At 43.4% G+C, this 14,790-nt stretch overlaps 2 protein-coding genes across 3 annotated transcripts in view; one reads left to right on the top strand and one right to left on the bottom strand.

Annotated features, from left to right (window-relative positions):
* cacna2d4a (calcium channel, voltage-dependent, alpha 2/delta subunit 4a) overlaps nucleotides 1-14,790 on the bottom strand; it is a 162,433-nt gene that overhangs the window by 70,706 nt on the left and 76,937 nt on the right. The gene's annotated exons all lie outside the window — the stretch shown is intronic.
* lrtm2a (leucine-rich repeats and transmembrane domains 2a) overlaps nucleotides 1-14,790 on the top strand; it is a 39,176-nt gene that overhangs the window by 6,610 nt on the left and 17,776 nt on the right. Inside the window, exon 2 of the mRNA XM_072455207.1 lies at nucleotides 2,650-2,784. Coding sequence (XP_072311308.1) covers nucleotides 2,718-2,784 — 67 coding nt within the window. The 5' untranslated portion in view covers nucleotides 2,650-2,717. The remainder of the gene's footprint in view (nucleotides 1-2,649; nucleotides 2,785-14,790) is intronic.

Raw genomic sequence — 14,790 nt, 5'->3', positions numbered from 1 at the left:
GCAAAATTTCACATTTTCACCTACCCCCTATCCCTGCCCACATCCCTGAACTTAGTTGTGATTATTTCAACAGAACAGGAAGTCAATGAATCTGGTTTTATTATTAAGCCTTTTTAGATCAATGTCGCAGTTTAAAATGAACAAGATATCAAATGATGAGGATCTACTTAAGTTAAATCTCAATACTACCTAAAAAGCAACATTTGTCTCCTGTGTTAGTAATAGCAAATCATAAATCAGGCCAGGTTCTGAAATGCATGTGATTGTTGTATTAGTTCATGCTACAAACACAATAAAAAATACATAGACTTTTCTTTCCAAAATTGTTCAGCCCAAAAGTAAATATTTAGTAATTCATTCTATTTTTGTAGCATGTTTTTTTCTTTCTCTGTGAAGGAAAGGCGCAAAAAAGGATTGGGCCGAGTATTAAACCATGAAGGTCACCGTGCAGGCAGACACTGACAGACTAAGGGAGAGGTGAACTCGAGAAGACGTGTACACTGGTGGATAAAAGAAGCGGCCCGTAATGTGCAGACTGACAGGTGCTTTGTGTACGGCGGCTCAGGGCAGCAGCAGATGCTAATAGGAATAATGATAAAACAAATAGCACCGCTGGGAACGACGCACGCACATACCCGACACGTCCGCACCACTCAGCTGGGCATGGCGGGGAATGCTAATGTTCCAACCCTTGCACTTGTTTATGAAGCCCTTAGACAAGCAATCTCTCACCTTATTCTGATTTATGAATTTTACATGACAACTAATAGACCCACAAGAAGTCAAACGCAAGGTATATAATTCAGTGTTCCAGGCCAAGATTAAGTTATTGCGTTTGCGCGTAACATAAGAGCAAGGGGAGCAGTAAATGACAATGACTTTCTTAAAAGGTCCTAATTTAAGTTTGCAGAACACTAAATTGACTTTACTCATTACAATTCATGTAAAGAGCCATACATCTTTACAGCTGTAATGCATTTAGATCTAGACTTTAAGATTTACCCAGAATTTGTACTTATTTTAAAGGTTAAAACATATATTGAGCATTTATTTTGTTACGAGAGTTTAAAAGTACATTAAAAACATGTATTCTTTCTGTGAACATGGTCGCCACTCCGCAAATCTGACCTGCAATTTATGGGGCCACCTGCTTGCCTCCATGGAGATGATGATGCATGATGTGGAGCTTTCTAGGCAGGGCAATAACATCTCTTAAACTAAGGTCCTTTTGGCAATGTGGTATATTATGTCATTTTTGAATGAGCTTTAAACCAGTATAACAGTGTTTCCTCTTCATTAACTTACTCAGAGTTGTATTTTGATTGCTTCATTGTACTGCAATAAAGTGGTCAGGAAATTGCCATTTTCACCCATCCCACTTACTAGAGATGATTGAAAAAAAATAATGTCATACATAGTCATACATGTAGGGTTAAAAAATGTCATGTCGCCATATTCCACAATAAAAACACCTACTACATGGAAAGTACACAGATTGTCACAATGAAGAGACGGTTCTGAAGTTTTTAACAGAAAATCATTCAATCTGTTTCCATTATAAAGCTGTTTTAACTCAATATTGTGGTTTACAATGAACAATGATTGGTTAGCAAGTGTGTTGGCAAAAGGAGACTGAAAGAAACTGGGACTTAACATCACTAAATCTTTATCATTGCAGCACCTAGTTTAGATTTACATGACTCCTCACCAATTCCACCACTATCTGCCTTATTTCTCTATCCCTCCATTTCTCGCTTCTCTTTGCTCTTGGCTGTATATAACCGCTCGTAAAGATCCCACTGACACGCAGCCAATTTGTAGGGCTTCATCACTGTCTTTGACTCCATCTTTACTCTGAGCATTTTTCTCTGCTCATCTCATGCTATGTTTTTGCTTAAGATGCAAATCATTAACTCACATTTACATAATCCTAGTGTATGAATATCTAATGAATACAATCAAAACAATCACCTTTACTTCCCACTCACCTTTACTTCCCACCCGTTCAAAGCCCAAGGGCCCAAACCCTCCAAATAACAGCTGAGCATTCAACATTATGATGAATTGACTGGTTAATAGGCCATGATTAGCTTTTTATGACACTTGGAAAGGATCAATGTGCTGTTGGAAAAGACACTGATTACCCCATAGGGAGAAAGACTTCAACTTTAACTAGAGGATAATAACAGCTGATAAAATTCAAAAGGTGTAAAAAGAAAATTAAATATAACCTGTCCCACAGCATAATGGCATACCTCATAAGTCAACTTACTCTGATGTTTTCTACTCCATTATAAATGTTAAAATATGTCATTGTAAAATATACTATAGATGTTATAAAATATATATAGTCGCAGTGATGCAGGTTTTTTTGATGCAGTGAGGATGTGTCTTCTGTCAGCCACTCTGGTTCAGTCCTGTGGTTTTGTCTTTGATCACTCTGTGTCAGAGGCAGACAGCAGCAGAGGGGGGTCTGACTGTGAGAGCGGCAAACTGATTGTGTCAGTTACCAAAGACACACATGTATTATTTATGACTATAAAAAACAAAAAACGCAAATTTGACATATGCTACGTACAGTTTTATTGAAACAGGCATTTAATGCCTGAAACACATGGTCTGAATGTGTCTCTGTTTCTCTATCTTCAGGTGTTTGCTCGGGATGGGCTGCAGACATGGCAGCCTGACGTTGAACAGCCCTCTGTAGAGGAGGCTGTATGCTGTGTGTCATGCCCCACCTCATGCACCCACTGCGGGGCAGCGCCCTCTCCTCGTTCACTAATGGTGAGTTATAGAACAATAGATAGTACGAGGAGACATTGTTTTATTCTGGGTGCTCTGTTTTATTTATCATATTCCAAACTGCATGGAGGCAAGCGACGGTCTGTTTTGACAGCTGCTAATGTTAGCATGCCCAGCATGCTTTGCTCCACACAGTCCACTGAGAGGGTTGGGGGGGGGGTCAGGCTGAGCGTGCTGAGCCACATGCCACCAGTTAAATGCCACACTGACTGTAGTGTCTGATCATGGGCAGCAGCCTGTGCAGCCGTGTGCCTGGAGAATACACCTACTGAGTCTTTACCTTTCAGGCCCTTTGTACTTTTCTCTTGTTATTCCATCTGCGCTTCACAACTTCTCACACAACTGTTACTCCTGGTCCTCCTGAACACACTACGCTCCAAACAAAAACACAGCACTGTGATTCAGTGGCCTAGCAACAGTACAGTGTGTGGGTTTTGGGGATTACAGTAAAGTCCACACTTCTCACTCTTCAGCTAAAAAGCAAATATAAGAGGGCTAACAATCAGCTGCTTATATTTCCTGTAATGTTGTGTACCATAAGACACTTGGTAATTCAGACAGTAATATATATGTGAGGCTTCCTGCTGAAGAAAGATTATTGTTCTGGGGGTGCCTGGCAGGGAGCCTCCACAAAACACCAAGGACATTAAATAAGAGGGGTGCACAATCTGCGGGAGCACCCACACCCACCTCAACCAAAGCCATCCACATAACCAGGGTATTATTAGGCTCTATTTTTATACATTTATATTTGTACATGCACAATGACAGGTCTGAAATGTGACTTTGAAAATCTTGTGAAATAATAAACCAGTAAAACACAATTAAATTGAACATTTCCAACATTGTGCTATTTATCTTCTAAATCCAGAAAACTTTATTTAGCAGTTGCTAATTTCAGTCTGGCCAGACACAAAGGAGACAAAAGACAAAGATAATAACATTGCTTCGGCGTGGATGATGAGCGATGCATTGGCCTAGACCAGGAGTGGGCAAACTACGGCCCGCGATTTTTTCTTTTTTGCCCTCAGGCATCTGTCTGCACGTATATCCTTAATACATATGACGTGAAATCAATTAAATAGCCTATATTTGACAGAAAAGTTATATTTTATTTGATATTTAATTTTTGGGATTTTTTTTTTTTCACACCAATGATGGCGGCCCTCCGGCCCTCCGCTACTTGCCTGGATTCTAATATGGCCCTTGGAGGAAAATAATTGCCCACCCCTGGCCTAGACACTGTCAATGGTTAATCTAAAGAGGTCTAAAAAAGTGAAAACTGATGAACCCTCTGTAAAGGTTGGACGAGGGCAAAGTAAAGGCGGTTGATGGTCCTGAGAGATGATGGGCATGGCAAGAGCATGTGGCAGGCAGTGTAGGCTCGAAGATAAAACTTGCCTGTGCGGGAAGGAGTCGTCCAGTCTGACCTTTCACAACCATTTGCACAATAATCCAAAGGTTAGTGGTTTACAAACCGACCATCCATCTTCATTTTAAAGACACAAACCAGAGAGGTGTGAAGAAGGTCATTTTAAAAAAAGAGATAATTCTTCTTTGAATAGAAATAAAGGATTATGGTATAATCTACCTTCCGTTCACGACACTATTCAAGCCAGCCAAAGGCCAATCAGGCACTTAACAGCTGTGAGGAGGAGGCTAACACAGCACAATAGTATACATAAGGACCTGAGAATATGGAGGTAATCAGCGTTGGGGGAGAGGCTAGCAGATAACAGTAGGGGTAGAACGATTCGAGACAGGGCCATCAGGTAACAAAGACAGAGCAGTGTCAGGCTTTAACTCCTTCCTATAAGATTAGCCCTTCTGGATGGCAGTCAAAATGTCTGGATTAAAACATTTTTTTTTCCAGATGATTACCTTTGAAAGCTCCACAACAAGCCCTATAGAAAATCAAATGCCATTGTATCAAATAAGAGCTAAATAAGACATTACATTCAAACTTGATAATAAAACAGCCTTTAACAATCAGACAAGATCCATGTCTCAAGCTGAAGAACGGAAACTGAAATCTTGCAGCCAATGAAAGAAAAAAACACATCTGAAGAGGTTGAAGATTGGCGCAGCAGGGAGCGTTGATCAAAGATGTAGCAATAGAGAGGGAGAGAGAGAGAGAGAGAGAGAGAGAGAGAGAGAGAGAGAGAGAGAAAATGAAAGAGAGGGGGCGAAAGAGTGAGAAAAGAAGGAAGAGAACAAAGGTCTATGAGCCATACTAAGACCATATGGTGCCTGCAGGCCTTAGATCCCACAGACGCTACTTGAACACACACACTCCACACAAAGACTGACAGACGTGCTCACTTAAGATCTGCAGAAAGACACTGACGTTTATTTTGATGGGACACAATTTCAAACATGGGCAGGACTAAATGTGGGGAAATATATCAAAAAGTGTATATTGCAATTCGTGATTTAGAGAAATGCAAATATTGAGAGCATCATCAATTGAAAGTTAAACAGAAATGAAAGTTAAACAGAAACGTCCTGTTTATCTCTTAAAGGAATAATAGAGGATTTTCCGTCGATTTGAGAACTCAAGCAACTGTCAGTCCCTTTTTTTAAAATGCGCATGTGCACACTCACCCCCCACCCCCCTGTTCTTTCCAAGAGGCCGTCTGCCATCAAACCTCGTGCATGAGCATGCAACAGGCCCGATGCTACACGTACGTTTGTTTATTAGCGCGACGGATCGCATCACATCTTTTGTCTCTGCAGTTTCTCTTCTGAGCCAGCTTGAACACAGTCTGTCGTCATTTTTGTACTGTACACTTGCTAAACACACAGTGGCATATCAACCACACATGCGCAGCCAGGGAAACGTGCTGCTATCCTGGGAACGAGCCAGAACGAGTCTGCAGGTGTGCAGTTGCACGCAGGGAATGATTGACATGTGGGAGAACTACTCAGCTGCCCACGCCACGAGGAAATTATATTTTGGCACTTTTGTGGTTCATTTTATGGTCCATTCCTGTCAAGCGAAACTTGAACCTCAAACAGAGACATTCAGGCATGTTTTGGCACATTCCTGATGCTTTGTGAAAATGTCTGAATATTGTTGTCCGAATATTGTTATAAGATGAGGAAAACCGATAGGTAGGTATTATTATTATGTATTTATTTGTGTGTTTATAGTTTATTATTCATTATTAAATAACAGTATTAATAATGTTTACCAATAGGAATATGACTAAGTAGACATTACTTATTTATAATGCCCCTAAAAAATGATAATGAGGTGCCTTCGGAATTCACCTTCTACTTGAATATAATTTAGAGCACCACTAGTTTGTTTGCATTGTAAGCCTACAAGCCTAAAATATCGGAGATTAACTGGTCACAGGCTCTAATCAAAAGACAGAGGTGAGGATTTGTGTTTGAATTCCATGCATTCAAATCCCAAACATGATTTGCTTTGGCTCTCCTTGAACCGACACCTTAACGTGGTGGAGGGGTTTGAGTGCCCGAATGATCCCGGGAGCTATGTTGTCGGGGGCTTCATGCCCCTGGTAGGGTCTCCCAAGGCAAACAGGTCCTAGGTGACGGGTCAGACAAAGATCGGTTCAGAAGCCCACTATGATGACAACACGAACAAGGCAGTTTACGTCGCCCGGATCGGCGTCACCGGGGCCCCATCCTGGAGCCAGGCCTGGGATGGGTGCTCCATGGCGAGCGCCTGGTGGCCGGGTCTTACCCCACGGGGCCCGGCCGGGCACAGCCCGAAAGAGCGACGTGGGGCCGCCCTCCCGTGGGCCCACCACCCGCAGGAGGATACATAAGGGGCCGGTGCAGAGAGATCTGGGCGGCAGTCGACGGCAGGGGCCTCGGCGACCAGATCTCCAGACACAGAGACTAACTCTGGGGACATGGAATGTCACCTCGCTGGGGGAGAAAGAGCCTGAGCTTGTGCGGGAGGTTGAGCGATACCGACTAGATATAGTCGGCCTCACCTCCACGCACAGTTTGGGCTCTGGAACCCATCTCCTCGAGAGGGGCTGGACGCTCCACTTCTCTGGTGTTGCCCGCGGGGAGAGGCGGCGGGCTGGTGTGGGCTTGCTGATAGCCCCTCAGCTCAGCCGCCATGTGTTGGAGTTTACCCCGGTGAACGAGAGGGTCGCGTCCCTCCGCCTTCGGGTGGGGGACAGGTCTCTCACTGTTGTGGCGGCCTACGGGCCGAACAGCAGTGCAGAGTACCCGGCCTTCTTGGAGTCCTTGGGAGGGGTACTGGACAGTGCACCGACCGGGGACTCCGTTGTTCTACTGGGGGACTTCAACGCCCACGTGGGCAATGACAGTGACACCTGGAGAGGGGTGATCGGGAAGAACGGCTTCCCCGATCTGAACCCGAGCGGTGTTCAGTTATTGGACTTCTGTGCTAGCCACGGATTGTCCATAACGAACACCATGTTCAAGCACAAGGGTGTTCATCAGTGCACATGGCACCAGGACACCCTAGGCCGGAGGTCAATGATCGACTTTGTTGTCGTGTCATCAGACCTCCGGCCGCGTGTCTTGGACACTCGGGTGAAGAGAGGGGCAGAGTTGTCAACCGATCACCACCTGGTGGTGATTTGGATCCGCTGGCGGAGGAGGAAGCCGGACAGACTTGGCAGACCCAAGCGCATTGTGAGGGTCTGTTGGGAACGTCTAGTGGAGCCCTCTGTCAGTAGGGTATTCAACTCGCACCTCCGGGAGAGCTTCTCCCATGTCCCGGGGGAGGCTGGGGACATTGAGTCCGAGTGGACCATGTTCTCCGCCTCCATTGTTGATGCGGCTGCTCGGAGCTGTGGTCGCAAGGTCTCCGGTGCCTGTCGTGGCGGCAACTCCCGAACCCGGTGGTGGACACCGGAAGTAAGGGATGCCGTCAGACTGAAGAAGGAGGCCTATCAGGCCACTCTGGCTTGTAGGTCTCCGGAGGTCATCGACGGGTATCGGCAGGTCAAGCGAGCCGCGGCTCATGCTGTCGCAGAGGCAAAAACCCGGGCCTGGGAGGAGTTCGGGGAGGCCATGGAGGAGGACTATCGGTCGGCACCAAAGAAATTCTGGCAAACCGTCCGGCGCCTCAGGAGGGGGAAGCAGTGTCTCACCAACACCGTTTACGGTGCGGGTGGAGGCCTGCTGACCTCGACTGGGGATGTCGTCGGATGGTGGAAGGAATACTTTGAGGATCTCCTTAATCCCTCAGTCACGTCTTCCGAAGAGGAAGTAGAGACCGGGACTTGGAGGCTGGCTCATCCATCACCCAAGCTGAAGTCACTGAGGTTGTTCGCAAACTCCTCGGTGGCAGGGCTCTGGGGGTGGATGAGATCCGCCCTGAGTACCTAAAGTATCTGGATGTTGTAGGACTGTCTTGGTTGACACGTCTCTGCAACATCGCGTGGCGTTCGGGGACCGTGCCTCTGGACTGGCAGACCGGGGTGGTGGTCCCTCTGTTCAAGAAGGGGGACCGGAGGGTGTGTTCCAACTACAGAGGGATCACACTCCTCAGCCTCCCAGGTAAGGTCTATTCCAAGGTACTGGAGAGGAGAATCCGACCGATAGTCGAACCTCGGATTCAGGAGGAGCAGAGTGGTTTTCGTCCCGGTCGTGGAACACTGGACCAGCTCTATACCCTCCATCGGGTGCTTGAGGGTTCATGGGAGTTTGCCCAACCAGTCCACGTGTGCTTTGTGGATCTGGAGAAGGCTTTCGACCGTGTCCCTCGGGGTGTCCTTTGGGGGGTGCTCCGGGAGTACGGGGTCCGGGGCCCTTTGCTCAGGGCTGTCCGGTCCCTGTATGACCGGAGCAGGAGCTGTGTTCGCATTGCCGGCAGTAAGTCAGACCTGTTCCCAGTGCATGTTGGACTCCGCCAGGGCTGCCCTTTGTCACCGGTTCTGTTCATAATTTTTATGGACAGAATTTCTAGGTGCAGTCAGGGGTCGGAGGGTGTCCGGTTTGGGGACCACAGGATCTCATCTCTGCTGTTTGCAGACGATGTTGTCCTGATGGCTCCATCAAACCCGGACCTGCAACATGCACTGGGACGGTTTGCAGCCGAGTGTGAAGCGGCTGGGATGAGAATCAGCACCTCCAAATCCGAGGCCATGGTTCTCGACCGGAAAAAGGTGGCTTGCCCTCTCCAGGTGGGTGGGGTGTCCTTGCCCCAAGTGGAGGAGTTCAAGTATCTCGGGGTCTTGTTCACGAGTGAGGGAAGGATGGAGCGTGAGATCGACAGGCGGATCGGTGCAGCGGCTGCAGTGATGCAGTCGCTGCATCGGACTGTTGTGGTGAAGAGGGAGCTGAGCCGAAAGGCAAAGCTCTCTATTTACCGGTCGGTCTACGTTCCTACCCTCACCTATGGTCATGAGCTTTGGGTAGTGACCGAAAGAACAAGATCGCGGATACAAGCGGTTGAAATGAGTTTCCTCCGCCGTGTGGCTGGGCGCTCCCTTAGAGATAAGGTGAGGAGCTCGGCCACACGGGGGGAGCTCGGAGTAGAGCCACTGCTCCTCCACGTCGAGAGTTGCCAGCTGAGGTGGCTCGGGCATCTGTTCCGGATGCCTCCTGGGCGCCTCCCTCGGGAGGTGTTTCAGGCATGTCCCACCGGGAAGAGGCCCCGGGGAAGACCCAGGACACGCTGGAGAGACTATGTCTCTCGGCTGGCCTGGGAACGCCTCGGGATCCCCCCGGAAGAGTTAGAGGAAGTGTCTGGGGAGAAGGAAGTCTGGGAGTCCCTGCTCAGACTGCTGCCCCCGCGACCCGGCCCCAGATAAAGCGGCAGAAGATGGATGGATGGATGGATTTGCTTTGGAGGACAGCCACTGTTGTATTAGAATATAATGCTTTGACGACAGCTGAAAACATAATGCACTGGAAAATAACACTGTCGCAGCCAATGGAGCTGGCAGTGTGTTGCATGAGGAAACTCCAGCTTACATTTTGTATGGCCTGGTTTGAATGTCAGAAGACAGGTTGTTTAAGTTCAGGGTTGGGCTGCACAATATGAGAAAGAAACACAAAAATGTGACCGAAACATGACTGAATAATGTTAAAAGGGAAAACAATAACAGCTCAATTGAGAGAATGGTGATGAGAAAAAGGCGGCAGATCCCTCAATCACCAATCAATTTGGTGGTAATCAGCGGTGGGAGAGAGGCAAAAGAGAACACTAGGGGTAGAACGATTCAAGATAGGGCCATCGGGTAACAAAGACAGCGCAGTGTCAGGTTTTAATTCCTCCCTTAGGACAGAGCTAATCTGGCAGGGATGTACACCCCTCAATCACCAACACCAGAACAGTTCTGGAGTGCACCTTTAATGCATTTTATACATAAAATGAGTATTAACAGACACCTATTTCGCCTATAGTTAGACATACTCAAATGAAATCACTTATTAAAAGATCTTACAGCCCACATGCAAGTTTGATGCATCATTAGAATTCTGAGGCCTTCTAGTTTCTGCAGATGTGCATATGAACACTGTCACTATGGCTTCAGAACGTATACAAAAGCCCAAACATAAATAAAATATTTTTTTTTTGTCTCACCTGTATATTGTCAATTAGTTAAGGTCTTAAGTCATACTTCATTGTGTAATTATGCTATTCACAGTAGTTGCTGTTTATTTTGTTGACAACAACTGTGTATAGTTTCAAATCTCTAGGAAGAAGCATTTGTTTAATAAGGAAGTATATTTGGAACAAGTTATCCAAATAACGAAACTATTATAATACAATTTTAGCTCCTCTATGATAATAAAAAACACATTTTGATGTTTTGGAGAGTACAAATACCAATTATAACTGCTAAAAACAATGGATGTGAAAATGTGCAAACATAAGTGTAACCATGAATTTCCCTTTTTTTTTTTTATTAATTTAAAAAATATATATTTTGGGGGTTGTTTAAGTAACAAATCTCATAATTTGAGTTAATGTTGTGGTTTCTCTTCCCACTGTGAATAAAATTACAAATGACAAAAGGTAAATGTTGACAATATTAAATTCATTGTACATAGCCTTTGAATATGATTTTTTGCCCTTTACTCTAACTAGAGAAATGTCTTGGACCACTTCTTTGTACTTTTACTAGTAATATTATTTTGAAGTAAGACTACGCTTACTTGAGTACAATTTCTGGCTAGTCTACCCACTTGTGATGGAAGCATAGACACAGTTATAAATGCATAAGTGTTTCTAACATTGGGATGACCTTGTCCATGCTGAGGATATTATAATGCATTCAGAGGCACAGAGCTCAGGTTTGTCCTCCAGTGGCACAAGTTAGGCCTTACACTAAAATATGAGGACACTTTCACAAGAAAACCCTGCATTAGTTCACTTTACACCATAAACCTGTTACAGAAAATACTTATCTATGAACCATCTCATGTCAAGCTTTTCCAAATCAAGTCTAAATTAAGGGAATTATCAGCACCTCTTCAGTTTTTGTATTTGGCTGAGTCCATTTTATCCACTTTTTTCCCTTTTTTGAGTAATATTTTAGTTAGAATTTCTGTGGCAATGTAGTCCTATTTTAGACCTAATTTAGACCTGCAATAGTCCTGTTATTAATTTGTGATCAATGATCTGGTGGTTCTCCGTGTGAAAAGTTTGAGAGCCACAAGTGTAAACCAAAAATGATTAAACCAATAAACTGCTGAGATCCATCCATGTAACTGCAATAGAAAACCCAAGCCTCATGAGATACATTATAATACTGGGAGAGACATTCAACCTAGGCTAATTCTTGTTTTACTTGAACAATGCAATTGAGGGAAATTCCTGATAATGGTTCAACAATTTACAAGCTCTTAAAACCAAATGCCTTCACGACCTAAGGCACTACATTTCTCCTTTACACAATGTCCATCCAGGGAAATCAAGAAGCTACATGTTGCTCTCCGCTCTCTTGTGATGAAAAAATACATAATAAAATGCCCGCACCTCATTCAAGCATGGATTAGCTAAAAAATAACATTGTAAAAATAAACAGTTTTATTCTGTACTAACAAACCAACAAATAAGGAGCAATTATAAATCACCATAAAACTATTGAACTCCGTGCTGTAAACCGCTCATTGTCTACAATGCTTTTCAAAAATATAAATTTATCTCACCTAAATATTGTACATGAGAGGACATTCTTGCCATGATGCTAATACTTTTCTTCTTCTGGTTAACAATGCATGACTTTTTTTTAGCCTTGAATCGAGTGGTCACATCTAAGTAGGTTAATTCATAAAATAAACAGTCCAACAGAGATCTGTTGTGTTGAGTTGTGTTCACTGCAGCAGTAGACACATTTCTTCTTGAGTTTAAGTGACTTTGACTTAGAATATTGATCTTCATTACGTAGCTTTGATAATAGTCAAATGCTATCAGGTTAGTTTTCAAGCTATCCAAATTTGTTGTACAACTACTACTACTAGAAGGGTCAATTTAGCTCAGGTACAGTACGTTTGTAGCTTCTCAGTCCAGTCAGATTGAAAACTACTAAATAAGAATAATAACGTTCATTTTAAATTGCACATTTGTGGACACTCAATGATGCTAGGAATGAGCTAGAAAGGTTTTCTCCAATGTTACGTTCCCCAGTATCAAAAAGACCCAAGATGTTCATTGGAGATTAGAAATGACATAATCTTGATTAAAATTGCACTGCTCTAGTTCTACTTCAAATACAAGTAAAACAAACATTTTATTCTCTCTTCAATCAACAAGACGGGGGTGTTTAACTATATACTTCAACTGCACTAAAGGTGGCCACAATGCTGATGTAATTACAGTTTTAGAGGCTAATTGAAATGCAAGGAAACACCTAAATATCATTGTAATTCTTCTTATTTTGTACTTATACTTCCCTATCATGAAAAAACATGTATAAAGAAATTACAAATGGAAACAATAAATAGTAAGTAATATCACACTTTGACAAAATATTACTAAAATGATCCTTGCGTAGCACTTAAAACTTTGAATCTAAATGGTTGTTTTCTCTTCTTGACTAGTATCGGCAAAAGCCATAAAATCACTGTCCGACCTCAAATTTTGAGTGTCGCAGTCGGAAAAGTTTTGGGCGCCTTGATAAAAATTTTCCTATGTTCAAAGTGGCCCAGGGTTAGTCTGTTGTCCATTACGGCCCATTGATGATGTGCTTGCTGCCACCTCTTTACCCTCTGCTTGCTCCTGTTATCTGCTCCTGTCTTTCTCGTAGCCATCACTGCAGCTAATTATTATCTTCTCACAGGAAACGTAACATAGCCTCCCGCAGGCCAAACAAGCTGCTGTGTGTCACTGAAAATTGATTCACAAAATATAAATTACAGAGGTAGATCAGCCAGTCAAAATAATGATTTAGTCTTTACAGAAATGTATTTGTAGCAGGAAAAGTAGACACAAGGAGGGATAAGTGAATGTAACTGAAAACAAACCAACAAAACATTAGTACAAATATATGTACGAGCTCAGGAGCAGACACAAGTAAATCAGCTCACACAGAGTAATCAAGGACAGAGGGGACAGTAGGGACAGCTGTGATGTGTTCTTTGTTTGTTAAACTTTAAAACACTGTGTTTTATTACAATCCAACTCATATTCACTGATAAATCTGTCTAATTAGTAGCGCAGTTTTTCCATAAATATTGTGTGTGCGGCTTTTATTCAGGAGCTTTGTATAGTCCAAAAGTACAGTAAATCATAATCTGAAAAAAATATATATATGAAAAAAAGAAATCACAATTTTCTTCTAAACTACAAACCACAGCCACAAATGTTGTTCTCACTGTCTATGTTGAAACTTGGAAGCATGAATGAATGCAAGTATATTACATAAATACAAACCCCCAACAGCAGGCGGTGTATGACATGCTAAATATACACCTGCACTCACATAATCGTGCCTCTCTGTGCCTCTCCTCATCTCACTGTGGACAGGAGCAGCCCAAATCTCTTCACAGCTTCTCTGCTTTATCCCCCCTTGAGAGCAACTTGGAATTACACAAGAATTGTTTGTGTGCGACAGGGAGAGAAAATAGACAGGAAGTGAGGAAGATATCAATAGGATCAATAGGTTTAGATGTCATAATCCCAGATGTTTGTACAGTCATGGGAGTTTTACTGTTTTTTAAAGAAGTATGTGAACTAGAAACACAAAAATGTTGAACCTTCTAATTATTTGTTAGGGGCCCACAAACATATTTTAAATTTCTTTCACACAACAACAATCATGCCTGAATAATGGCACCACTTTGTAAAAAACTGATTTCACTTTAGTTTATTTGTGCTGAATTTGGATAGGCCCAGTAATTACAGAGATATCAACCATAAACCAGGTCAACAAATCTGTAATCTGACAGTTAAACATCAAATTCTGACCTATCTCCAGTTTTAAACTATAGGTGTTCCAAAATGTTGTGATGTCACGTAAACGCAATCTATTGGTGGTTTCCAGATTCTAGAATGTGATGATGTCATACTCTCAGATGGGCGGGCAAGAGCCAGAATCCCCTATTGATTACATTGCTGCACATACTTTGCTGTGTTATATCTAAAATGTAAATTAATAAATGTTTCATCTGACAATTTCCATAAGTAACTACCGTAATTTTCCAGCGCACCAACAAAATGTACAAAGAAAAAATAAATAGCAAATACAGTGATCCCTCGCTATAACTCGGTTCACTTTTCACGGTCTCGCTGCTTCGCGGATTTTCATCATGCATTGTGTTCTGCATTCTGATTGGCTAAACACGGGTTAAACAGTCTCTCCGCGTCTTCTCTACCTGTGTGTCAATAACGTTATGGATTAATATGTACACGTACGTTAAACCGCTTGCCAAATTGAAGTTTGAGAGGCCGGTGAGAGCGGCGCGCGTGAGAGGCCGGTGAGAGAGCGCGTGTGAGCTTCAATGTTTTATGGAGTATTTCATTGTATAATAACTGTAAAAAAATAAAGGTTTCTACTTCGCGGATTTCGCCTATTGCGGGTT

This window comes from Eucyclogobius newberryi, unplaced genomic scaffold (assembly GCF_026437365.1).
Source record: "Eucyclogobius newberryi isolate DKJ021-1_F unplaced genomic scaffold, fEucNew1.0.hap1 SCAF_2, whole genome shotgun sequence".
Lineage (NCBI taxonomy): Eukaryota > Metazoa > Chordata > Actinopteri > Gobiiformes > Gobiidae > Eucyclogobius > Eucyclogobius newberryi.
This window is presented reverse-complemented; position numbering and strand designations above follow the sequence as displayed.